This window comes from Nesoenas mayeri (assembly GCF_963082525.1).
Source record: "Nesoenas mayeri genome assembly, chromosome: Z".
NCBI classification, from domain to species: domain Eukaryota; kingdom Metazoa; phylum Chordata; class Aves; order Columbiformes; family Columbidae; genus Nesoenas; species Nesoenas mayeri.
The window spans coordinates 5,013,744-5,026,485 of NC_137542.1; the positions used below are offsets into that span (position 1 = coordinate 5,013,744).

The 12,742-nt window shown below is 41.0% G+C and overlaps 1 protein-coding gene across 1 annotated transcript in view; it reads left to right on the forward strand.

Annotated features, from left to right (window-relative positions):
• HAPLN1 (hyaluronan and proteoglycan link protein 1) overlaps nucleotides 1-12,166 on the forward strand; it is a gene marked incomplete at both ends in the record, with an annotated part of 29,347 nt that extends 17,181 nt beyond the window's left edge. The window contains 2 exons of the mRNA XM_080362188.1: nucleotides 5,688-5,990; nucleotides 11,877-12,166. Coding sequence (XP_080218314.1) covers nucleotides 5,688-5,990; nucleotides 11,877-12,166 — 593 coding nt within the window. The remainder of the gene's footprint in view (nucleotides 1-5,687; nucleotides 5,991-11,876) is intronic.
• Nucleotides 12,167-12,742: the final 576 nt, after the last annotated feature.

Genomic DNA, 12,742 nt, shown 5'->3' on the forward strand with positions numbered 1-12,742 from the left:
TTGCGAGTGCTGTGAGAAACAGTATTTGAAAGGTGCAGGTGAAGTAAAATGTTCAAAATAGAGCAGCAGAAAGAAAAAATGATAAAATAATTAGGAGTAATTAGCCTAAAGGGTACAAGGAAAGACAGAAGTCCCAAATTTTGACAAAGGCTGGAGGAAAATAAAGGAATAATCTGCCCCCAAGCCAGGTGAATCTAGGTCGTATGCCTGTATTTGTGGCCAGGAAGGCCAATGGTACCTGAGGTGGGTCAGAAGGGGGTGGTCAGTAGGTCAGAGAGGTTCTCCTGCCCCTCTACTCTGCCCAGGTGAGACCACACCTGGAATATTGTGTCCAGTTGTGGCTCCTCAGTTCCAGGAGGACAGGGAACTGCTGGAGAGAGTCCAGCGCAGCCACCAAGATGCTGAAGGGAGTGGAGCATCTCCCGTGTGAGGAAAGGCTGAGGGAGCTGGGGCTCTGGAGCTTGGAGAAGAGGAGACTGAGGGGTGACCTCATTAATGTTTACAGATATACCGAGGGTGAGTGTCAGGAGGATGGAGCCAGGCTCTTCTCGGTGATAACCAATGATAGGACAGGGGGTAATGGGTTCAAACTGGAACACAAAAGGTTCCACTTAAATTTGAGAACAAACTTCTTCCCGGTGAGGGTGGCAGAGCCTGGCCTAGGCTGCCCAGGGAGGTTGTGGAGTCTCCTTCTCTGCAGACAGTCCAACCCGCCTGGACACCTTCCTGTGTAACCTCATCTGGGTGTTCCTGCTCCATGCGGGGATTGCACTGGATGAGCTTTCGAGGTCCCTTCCAACCCCTGACATTCTGTGATTCTGTGAAATAAGCAAAGCCTCTGACAGGTTGGTTGTGGGATGCTGTGGGCTGGAGGGGCACCATCTCAAGCTTCAGTTTAATTTTTTGGGAGATCGATACCTGCTGGCAGCCAGTGGCCCACCCATGGGGTCCATCAGGTATCTGACAGGTAGAGAAATGGAGACAGAGTCTCAAGGAAATTGAGGGACATTTTACAGAATATTAGAAAGCCAGCATGGAAAATTTTGCCATCAAGTGGATGAACCTGCCAGCATTAAACTGTACTCTGTCCCACAATATATAGCAAACCCTACTGTTACCCTGAGTTTACACTGGCTGCAAGAAAACTTTTCTGTTTGGGCTAGAACTCAAGGAAACCCATTCCTTTACTCTGGCTATAAAAATACTTCTTTTTTTTTTCCTTTTTTCTATATGGGTCAACAAAAAATTGTGTTATTTTGTTTTATGTGTAAATACTCTTAAAACTGCTAATTGTGTATTACACTGGCTTAATAGACACTCGTAAATTGTTACAGGAGTTGAGCTTTCTAAGATTATTTCCTCAACTTGTTGTCTTGGGTAACTGTTACACTTCCTTGCACTGACGTCTTGTAGCGACTGAGTAATTACAAAGCTCTTGCTCTGAATTTTAAGGTTTATCTGTATATAAGACTCTGAAATACAAATACCTTATAGAGGACACACAAATATAATCTCTTTTGCATTCCCTAGAAACCGTAATTACTGCGGGAAAGTTGTACATTTGTGGACCTAGATGTAAGGCATTCACAGAAACGCAGGTGTGCAAATGGGGGAGATATGTGATACACGCAGTTTTTACGCTCCGGTTTGATATAAATCCTAATTTCCGTTGCACCAGTCATTTTCTGGAGTGCGACCGCATTGTGACAGGTGCATACAGCCAACCTCACCCGTCCATCCTCTTTCACTAATAGGTTTATTCTCCACTGACTCGATGTGTCTCAGGTCCTTCCTCTCTTTGTTGGAGGAAGTCGGGTCCTTCCCTGGGGGTAGGACCTATTGCAGAGGACTGCATGTTTGGGAGAGGAGCCACACTGTGAACTCTATATTGTAAATTAATATCCCCCATTCAGGCTTCACAAGGGGCTCAGCTGCTTCCTTAAGGTAGGGATCCAAATCACTAAGGTCACGGTAAGGCTCCTCAGCAAAGTCTTCCCACAAACTAACCAGATTTCAACCATCTGAAGCTGGAAGTTTTTATCTTCCTCCGTTTTTTTTTTTTTTGGCTGGATTCGTTAACGTTTGGAACCGGGTGTTTTGTCTAGTGGTAAAACACAGGGCTGGAGTCAGGAGTTTAGATTCAGTCTGTAGTTTGGGAACAGTAACGGGCCTCAGGACAGCTTTTGTCCATTCAAGAACAGATGGGATGGATTATCTTTTGACAGGTTATAAGATCCAAGACTGAATAAGATGCTTTGCAATTAACTAAAGTTTGGCACTGCTAAACTGTAACAAAAGGAAGATGAATAATAGGATCTAACTATGTTTGATAGGGAAATGAAGAAGAAAAAGGAATTAACAAAGATGCAAGATAATGCAAAGCTACACAAAACACATACCGAGTCAATTTTGCTCTACAAAATCATCCATGGCCACCCCCATCTGCAGGGTGAAATTAATGCTAATCAGTTGCAGGCCTGCATTGCAGATGAACTCAAACAAAAAACAGCTCCCATGCAGTCTACCTGAATGTAGCCCAAAGCTAATATTACCGTTTTGTGCATATTTATGTTATTAAAACATTATGTCCTGAACTGTCAAACCCAAATAGATTTGTAACAAATTTACATACATATTTAACCCCTTTTAAAAAGTGATTTTGGAAACCTTAAGGAATCAAATCTGTTTGAGTAGTTTGCAATTAATCGTTTATCAGGTTTTGAATGTATATAACTATAGATCTTGACTACCAAATACCCACCTCAGATGATTTGAGGGGGGTTTTTTACATGTATATGCAAATCAGGCACATGTAGTGGACAAAGAGTCAGTTGTCTGAGGAAGTGTTGTTCTGGAAAAATAATAAGTATTGGATTTCTAATAAAGTAATAAAGCTCAGACTCCTGACATTTGCTGCATTTTTATTAGAACCAGTGATATTTCTATCCATTAGCACTGAGGAGCGAAAAACTATATTTTTTTCAAAAAATAGGTGAGATGGACAAAGGAAAAACAGAAATCCAGAAAAACATGAAAAATCCACAGATTCTTGTTTGTGAATTTCAAGGCACATGTTGTGTTACATTACATTCGTGCTTTATAGTTCGGAACAGCTAATCACTGAATTGCCCTTTAACAAAGGATTTACAAAAGGAAAGAGTCTCAACAGACTCTCTAGTTAATTGCCGGAGGAGAGGAAAATATTGTTTATTATTATCCTGCCAAGTTTACATTTGCATGCTTTATTTTCTTGGACCAAGTAACTTAGGTTTAGTAAGAACAAAGTTTTTTTTAAACCAAAATAACACTTCTTGGACCATGGATGGGTGAGGGAGAGAAGGGAAGGAAAGGAGATATTAAGATACCAGTGGATTAGACACTGAAGTGGGTTTGAATGCGTGGTAAAAAAGAGTGGCTTCATTGCATGGTGACAGTCTTGCATGGCCATAATGTAATTTGTCTATCCCATGCTACATTGTCCTGGAGGCAAGGAACTTATTATAGGTGCGAGAATTCATCAGCAGGGAGAAAGTAAAAAGAAGGATGAATGTTTATACCAGTGTGAAGTTTTTGGCTCATCTCTTGCATTATCTTGTCTTCAGTCCATCTGCGTCCTGCAGCATTTAGTTCTACAGAGATGTTTGAGGATAAACATTCTGAGCTGGATCTTCTCTGCTGCCATTTTATTTCTGCTTAATAAGAGACTGAGCTAAAGCCAAGTGTAAAATTTAGATCTGGGTTAGATTTCTAGACACTGCCAAAGATTAGGGTGGTTTGATCCAAACTTTTCTTTCAAGTCTCTTTTATCAGAGCCGCATAGGGAGGTGGTTCCTCAGCATTTTCTGAAGCATTTTCATGCTTCAAGAAGTAATCTTTAACTACAGATCTTTTTCACAGAACAAGCGGAAAATTCACTGTGGAAAAATCTGACCAATAAGGGCAATGACTTCGATTAAATGTTGCTGCTGAAAAATTCTGGAGGTGTCGCCACATTTCCCATCTCCACTTGGATGCCTTTGTTATGAAAAGGCCTCCCTGCCATACCTGTCTGCCATGACTTAGCACCGATGGGCATGAGACTTGGCTTTGGGGTGGCCAGGTGGTCTTCAGGGGTGGAAGGAGGTACTCTCTCCACCAAGTGTCCTTTGGTTAAGCCGGCAGTGCTTTTGGCAGCCATAGGGGTAGTGAGGGAAGGTGGTGTCTCACATGGTTTCCTACTAGGGCTGTCTTGCGTTGGTGGATGCTGTGTCCCACATGGCTCACCATCTGCAGTTGGGGAAACCTGTCTTCTGATCAAGGAACCGTGTTCCTGATGCCCTCTTTGAAGAGCTTTCCCTCCCTGAGTGGTGACAAACTGCCAAAAAACAGCTGGAAAGTAGCTGAAAAGTCTCCCTAAAACCACACACAACTTCACTGATTATATTTCCCTATAGATTTCCTACTTTAAGGCCTCAGGACACTAAAATTATGCCTCCTACCAGTCTAGCCTTGAAATGTTACTGAGGTGGGCATTGAATACCTTGCTGTTCCTAGGATAATGCAAAATAAAATAAAAACAAATAAACAAAACCCCAGCTGCACCGGACCTCTTGGCACAGGTCCCTGCAAAGAACATAGCACTCTTTTATGTCAATCAAAACTTTTCATTTTAATGTCTGTGTGCAAAAAGAAGTAGTTCATACGCATCTGTGCTACAATTTTTTCTTTCTAAATGGCTGCCAGAAAATCCCAAATCCCATCACACAAAAAAAAAGAAAAAAAAAAAAGATAAAAGAAAAAAATTAAAGGGGGAACTAGGCTAGGCTGGGCTTTATTTTTTTTATGTTTTAAATGAGAAACTGATCTTACAGCTGAAAACTGGAATTTTCTGCTGAAAAACCATGTAGCTGCAAAGTTTCAGCCAGCTCTGCTCATCTTCAAGCATTCTCAGAGTGCACGGGGCTTAAGATCGTGGTGGGGAAACCAAAGACACAGATGGGAGCAACGTGTGGAGCTGGCAGGGTTCCCGTTGGGAAAGGGATGAGGTTACAGGGAGAGGAGCCGTCTAGGTGAGGCGACAGTCTGATCCTCAAACCTAACGGCTGATGTGCTGACAGTGCCTTTTTCCCCAGAAATTAAACAACTTAACAGTCTGACACACATCGTGGAGTTAACCTTTATTTCTCCTTCTCCTGACTGTAAATGCTGCTTTTCTTTCACAGAATCACAGAATAGTTGGTGTTGGAAGTGACCTCTTGAGATATCCAGTCCAACCCACCTGCTAAAGCAGGTTCACCAGAGCAGAGACTCCACAAGCTCTCTGGGCAGCCTTTTCCAGGCTCTGGCACCCTCAAAGTAAAGAAGTTTCTCCTCATATTCAGATGGATCCTCCTGTGCTTTAGTCTGTGTCCATCGCCCCTCATCCTGTCATTGGACACCACTGAAAGGAGTCTGGTCCATCCTCTCGACATCCACCCTTCAGCTATTTATAAACATTGATGAGAATCACTCTTAGTTTCTCTTCTCCAGGCTGAACAGACCCAGTGCTCTCAGTCTCTCCTGATAAGAAGGGTGCTCCAGGCCCCTAATCATCTCCATAGCTCTCTGCTGGACTCTCTCCAGTAATTCCTTGTCCTTCGTAAACCGAGGAGCCCAGAACTGTCCTCCCTTTCAGTGTCTAGTAACTCACCCTCTCTCTACCACTCCAGGTGTTGTGTTCCCTTACTCTCCCCGTCTGGGTCGTTACAACTTGAACTTCCACGAGGCTCAGCGTGCGTGTCTGGACCAAGACTCTGTTATCGCGTCCTTTGACCAGCTCTACGATGCCTGGAGGTCTGGGCTGGACTGGTGCAACGCAGGCTGGCTCAGCGACGGCTCGGTGCAGTACCCCATCACCAAGCCCAGGGAGCCCTGCGGAGGGAAGAACACGGTGCCTGGCGTCAGAAATTACGGATTCTGGGATAAAGACAAGAGCCGATATGATGTTTTCTGTTTTACGTCAAACTTCAACGGTAAGAGTCTTCTTCACCCTTGCCTTGTAGATGACTGTGTGCCATGTGCTATGTGCTATGTGTAGATGTCTATGTGCTTGGGAAAGAAACTCTGAGGCCAGCAAGTGATATTTGATTTGTCAAAGCTTATGTTAGGCTTGGGCAATGTTATTGTTGAGTTTACAAGGTCACATGCACAGAGTAAATTTGTCTTTGCCACATGTTCACGTAGATCATTTTTGCAATTCAGAACTTGTGTTGGCAGTAGTTTCTAACATCTCGGCTTTCACCCCATTAAAATTTATATGTACTCTTTTAATGCTGATATATGCCCTGTTTATTTCAGTAAAAGTGATAAAGAAACCTGTGATTCATTAATTGGGTTTCCTATTAAATTAAATTAGAACTATGATATTTTACAACTTAAATATATCACCAAAACTGAAATCTGTTCTCTGCTTCATTTATGCTGTTGGGTCAAGCAGCTCTAGCTCATGTACCACGTCTTATATGACTAATACTTCCTTATCAGCAAAGCTATTTCTAGCTTTTATGCCTAATAATTTAGATTCCTAATCTTAGTACATTGCCAAGCCCCTGTTCACTTTTGCTCTGAGCAAAGCTCTAAACCTTATTTTGGCGACTGCAAGCTTTTTGCTATTAGACATTACTTTAGGTATGAAACGACTTGATCTCAGTTTGCTATCATTTCAGTTTTAATCTAGTGTCTGAAAAGGATTTAGAAAGCATGGCTGTGAATGAGAGGAAAGCTGCAAGTGAACATGTGCAAAAGGATTCTACAATCCTCTGCAATACCATACTTGTGGATAGTTCTTACAGAACTTTGCACATGTTTGGCTTGCAGCCCACCCAGACCAAGGAGCATGCTCTTTTTTGTTTATGCACAGATTGCTTATCTGCAATGAAGCATTTTTGTCCCAAAGCACACCAAAGACAAACATAAGCCTTGCTCTCAGAAGATATGCTCTAGTGCTAAGTCTGCTCCAACATCTCAAAAAAAACCCAAATCCTCATAACAACAGTATCAAAAATTAGGCTGCGCGTAGTCTGAAATTAAAGTTCAGTTGATTTTTATCATGCTGCATCATTGCAGGAAATGCTGGCTGAGTTTTTCCTTGATGCATCTATCCAAGGCAAAAACCTTTATGATCTCATCTCCTATGTGCAGATTTAACCCAATACTATAGAAATTGCACCAAGGAATAAAATAAAAAAAAAAACCAAAAAATAATTAAAATGCAGTAGCTTCACTATTTAAAGTGCTTGCAGAGTAAATGACCAGCCTCTTCCACACCAGCAGCTTTTAAGTAAAGAGAAAAATCATTTGTGAAAATGCACTGATACAGCAAGAGACAGGGGGAGGCAGAAAGAGGAGTGAGGTAAGGTAAGGATAAGCTATACATGTAGTAGAGAAATCAAAGACACTAAAATGAATCTCATCCTTGGTGAGTCTGTTAAACCAACCTGCAAAACAGAATACTACAGAGCAGTAGGATGGTGTATGGAGCAGAACACCATTTTTTCTAGCTCAGTGCCACGCAAGCCTCCCAAAGTGTCAGCAGAAAATCCATTTCCTTATCCAGCAATTTACCAGCTTACATTGTCCTCACATGTCCCTGGTATGTTCTGTACTATCCATGTCCCAAGATTACCTTAATATCCACAATAAACCCAGTCACTCTCCCAAAATGCCAGCTTTCTATTTTCAGCTCAACGCTTTGGATAGTTTATGTCTGCTTAGCAACATACGTTAGCTTTCTCACTGTAAAGGAAAAAAAAAAGTTTATAATAACCCATTTTGCCACCAAGTTGTAGTTGCCAAAGATAGTGGCTACAGGCAAAGAGCTATTTCTGCAACACCCAATATTGATTCTCTCAGCTCAGGAGCAGCCAAGGAAAATGAGAAGTGGTTAGGACATCATGCACTTCCAGTGGTGTCAGTGACAGCTGGAATCTCCTGAGGATATGAAACAGAGGAGCCTTCAGCTTTATATAAGGTAGCTGGAGAAATGCCAAGGGTGCCAGGATCAGGGGAGGAAAAGGCAAGCTTAAAAAGAAGAGAAAAAATCTCAAAGACTGTCGGTTGTGGGAGCTGCTGTGAATAAGTGAGGTTTAGATTTCTGCTAACTGGGTTCTTTTTAGGGAAAGAAATACCCCAAATAAGATCTCAAGGACCATTAAAAAAATGTTCCCTTTTAAATAGTTCAACAGCCAAAGCTAAAAAGTCTCCGTCTAAAATGCATGCAAAGTTTTATTTTTACCGGAGGAAGAAAGGCAAAAACCAGCAAAATTACATTCAGTCATTAAGGTGAAAAAGGAAAACGTAGCCATCAGTGCAGTCAGTTAAAATCCAGGTTCAGTGTTTTCACTCTGGAAATATTGGATCCCATCTGTAATGAGCTGCATACACCAAAAAATACTGGTTATAAATAAAGGGGTTTATACCATTAGTGAAGAATTCTACCTGCATTCTTGTTACCTGCACAAGGAAAATATTTAAGAAAGCTTTTTCTGCAATGAAATATAAAATAATCTTAATACTTCATGAAATTACTCTCTGCAATGTCTTTTCTTAGACTAGTATGAGTGCAGTAACTGAACATTTTGTTCTGCCTGTGTAGCTGCTTTGTACTCAGATCATTCTATTGGTTCATAGAAGAACTGTTCATGTTTTATCTCTGTGCAGGCAAAGCCAAAAACCTGAAAATGTTTCATACACCTTGTAAACAGTAGCACCAGCAATTTACCAGTTTATAAGAACAGATAGTGATGTGTTTCATAAAACAATGCAAAGGCTAATATTAGCATAATGCTGTCCATTAAATCCATCAAAATATTGTGAAATAATGTGATTTTTGTTACTCTTTAGAGCTAACTATTGGATGGCAAGCTGCTTTCACATTTCTCATGTTGAAAAAGGCTATTGAAAACGAATAGGCACAAGTGGGAAGTACCTAACATAAACTTGGAAATTCCATTTTGGAATTTCCTGATGTCTGTGTGCTCAGCTCCACATCCTCTCAGTGGATTTCTCCTCTGCTTTTCCTTCACAGTAGACTACGCTTTAGTCCACGTTCTCTTTAGAAAAGGTGGAGGTTGAGCCCAGATGATGGCTGCACATGGAAGCACTCTGAGCACTCCAACAAGAACCCTGTTTCAAAGGTGTTGCATTAACACTTGATACAGAAAATAGTGAACAGGGTGGTACTGGCTTTCTCTGCCTCCAAAGATGATGACTCATTGCCTGCTACACCCAACCACGATACAAAAACCATATAATAAATCTCGCAATTTAGAGCTTGAAAATTTCTCCAAGGGTGATGCGTCCCTCAAATTCCCGTAGTCACAAGAGTGTAGGATATTTAGGTCAAGTGCTCAAGTTTTCCTCTTCAAGCTGTTCTGTTAAGCTCAAAATCTTCAAATAGCTATTACAGATGGGGTTTGATTAGGTTTGCATAAGCCCTCTGCCTCATGATTCAGATGCGAGAAGTCAAATCAAGCATGCTTATCCTCTGTAGGAGTGACCCGACTACCAGATATTAATGAGAGACAGTTAATGCCTCCCTCTCCTTCCACATCAATTAATAAATGCTGAGATTGAACACTTAGGAACCCTTCTAACCTATTAGCAGGGGAAAACCAGCAAATCTGTACTGAGTTTAATGAATTTTATTTAATCAGGCATTCTGGATACACATTGCACCCCTGTGGGTTTCACTATTGAAGTTCTCCTATTTAAGGAAGGGTCAGAGTATAGGAGTTTTTATTGCTGATGTCATATGTCAAAAGCCTGACCTTACTGCAGATCTCTAGGAAATTACATTCCATTGACATGTGTTTTGAAGAGCAACTAATAAGCTAGGTGAAGTTTGTGTACTATACATTCAAATCTCTGTTCCCCTAAGTCTGAAATCCTATTTGCTTTTAGTAGGAACAGGTTTACACTTAATAAACATCCTTTTTAGCAACACTTTGTAAATGCTCTCAACTTGCTGGAACGGAGTTAAGCAAGCATTTTAAAAAGGGGTAGATTATCTACTCTCAACACTTTTCTGTGGAAATAGTGTCAAGATTGTCTCTGATAGCAATGAAATTGTCTAAAAGTTTCTTCTCCACCACAGCTGCAATGTAAGTGCCTTGTTTAATGTTCTTGTCATGGTGTACAATTTCCAACCTTTACATAAAGTTAGCCCAATTATCTTTTTATTGTCATCTGACCTGACATTTCTTCACTTAGAAGAAATGCAATGTGTTTTTGCAGGGATCTGGAGCTGATGTAACTCTCCCTCTTGCTCACCACGCTTTGTTCACCAAGAAAGTAATCTGAAACTGAGCGGATTTCTGCCTGTGTGCTTGCATGTTTTTATGAGGAAGAAAAAGGGCATTATTCTGGAGTACATTCTTAATTAAGAAATAAAGCATGTGCTCTAAAATTAAAAGATACTCACATGAATAAATTTCTTTGTTTTCCAGTTAATTTACCTCTTATGGGACAGTCGGATTGAAAAATTGTGGATTTATTTGGAAATTATTATTCCTTCAAATAAACACCATTTCTACCTCATATTTGGTTAATTGTCAAGTGAGTGATGAAGAACCCTAAATATAATGAACGAAAGGCTTACAATGAATTTATATTGCTTTGATAAATGAAATTCATGTTAGTATTATTGCTGCTTATGGATTAGTAGGGGAGACTTCCTTTTTGAGCTTTGCTTGCTGGAATCTGTTTTCATTACCTGTAGACGGAGGCACATTTTTCTTAGCAGCACTATCAGTTCAATGCCGCCGTACGGTGAGGATATACCCTTTGAAGCCTAAAGAGAAACAGAGCCACAGAACCGCTGCGCGTGGTTTTGACACTGCTAATGAAGACTTACGACAAGCATGGTTTTGATCTACCACAGGCTCACAATGTGCTTTGGAGAAGCCGTGCAATATCTCGGCTTTCTTGCAGAAAAAGAAACATTAAAAAAGATTTGCTTGTACTAAATCAGAAACAAGGTCACTGCCTTGTCAGAGAGTGAAACTGCGTGTGTCACCTCCAGCCACTCACGCCCAAATGCTGTCAAAGGCCAGATCTTGCTATGCCGTGATTCTGAGAAGAAAACTCATAAGGGTTTTAAGCAAATACTGGGACTATAATTTAGAAGTGCACTGCTTTGGATGTTTAACTAATTTCCGTTCTCTGACAGTAAGCTACAGCCGCATGAGATCTGCTTTGTCTGAAATCTGTGGTGTTCCTCAGACTTCTGACTGAGATGTCACTGGCACCTTGTTGGTAAACGCATGTGGCACCATGAAGTGAGATGCAGAACAGGTGCCCTCCTCCAAGTCCCAAGGTGTCTTCCATCATCCCTCTTCCCTGACCTTTTTCCTGCTGTTTTTCTACCTCTGTGGATGAACATCACAGAATCACAGAATAGTTTGGGTTGGAAGACACTTTTCAAGCCCATGCAGTGCCACCCCTGCCATGAGCAGGGACATCTTCACCAGCTCAGGTTGCTCAGAGCCCCGTCCAGCCTGGCCTGGGATGTCTCCAGAATATGCATTGCACTGAAGCAAGTGAGGGTGGGGATGCTATGCTGTGCTAAATTCACAGAAATAAATATAGTACTACTTATTTTTTGTTCAAATAGTTTGTTTCCTCTACTTGCCTCTTTTTTTTAAAAAAAAAAGAAAGAACAAAACTCATATTTATCAACTCAGTATACAAATAATTAATATTTAAAAATGTTTTTAATAGTGCTAGGTACCAATTGCACAATGGCACCAACTGCAGAATGCTGCCAAGGAACATTTCCATTTCTCCTCAAACCACCTTTATAAACATCGCGTCATTTTAATCACGTCTCTAACACCCCTTTTCCTTCTTTCTCTTACTAGGTCGCTTCTACTACCTAATTCACCCGACCAAGCTGACCTACGACGAAGCCGTTCAGGCGTGCTTGAAGGATGGAGCTCAGATCGCCAAGGTTGGGCAGATATTTGCTGCCTGGAAGCTCCTGGGGTACGACCGCTGCGATGCCGGCTGGCTGGCTGACGGCAGCGTCCGCTACCCCATCTCCAGGCCACGGAAACGCTGCAGCCCTAACGAAGCAGCGGTTCGCTTTGTAGGCTTCCCCGATAAAAAGCACAAGCTGTATGGTGTCTACTGTTTCAGAGCATACATCTGAAAAACATACCTAGAGCACAAAAGTTTTAAATTCATTAAGAACATGTGAAAGGTTTCTTTTCGATATGAACTCATGCAAGTTACCAAAACTGTGATAAACCTTTTTTACTTACTGTAAAGAGTCATTTTCATAAACTCAACCCATTATTTTTTTTTGTTTGTTTTAGTATGTTTGTAAAAGTATCATTCCATAGATATTTTAAATTAATATAATTTAATGGAAGCTCTAGGTAAGGAAGTTTTAGAGCCAAATTCTTTAAGCTACATCATCCCAACAAAATATACTTTTCATGGATGGGGCATGCAATAGAGCTTGACAATTGCTAGGGCACAATTATGGAATGTAAGGCTACTCAAAGCAGAAGCTTTTAAAAACACAGATTTTACATATTTGTATCAGTTTGAGAAACACTGCAAATTGATTGTACTACAAATTTTGAAATAAAATAATTTTTTGTTAAAGGGGATCAGTGGGGTTTTTGCAATAAAAACCTCACAAAAACGTAGTTTAGAAAATTACTGTTTTGACTGTCTTCACAAGGGAACAACACAGAGTTTAATAAAAGCAGCTGAAACA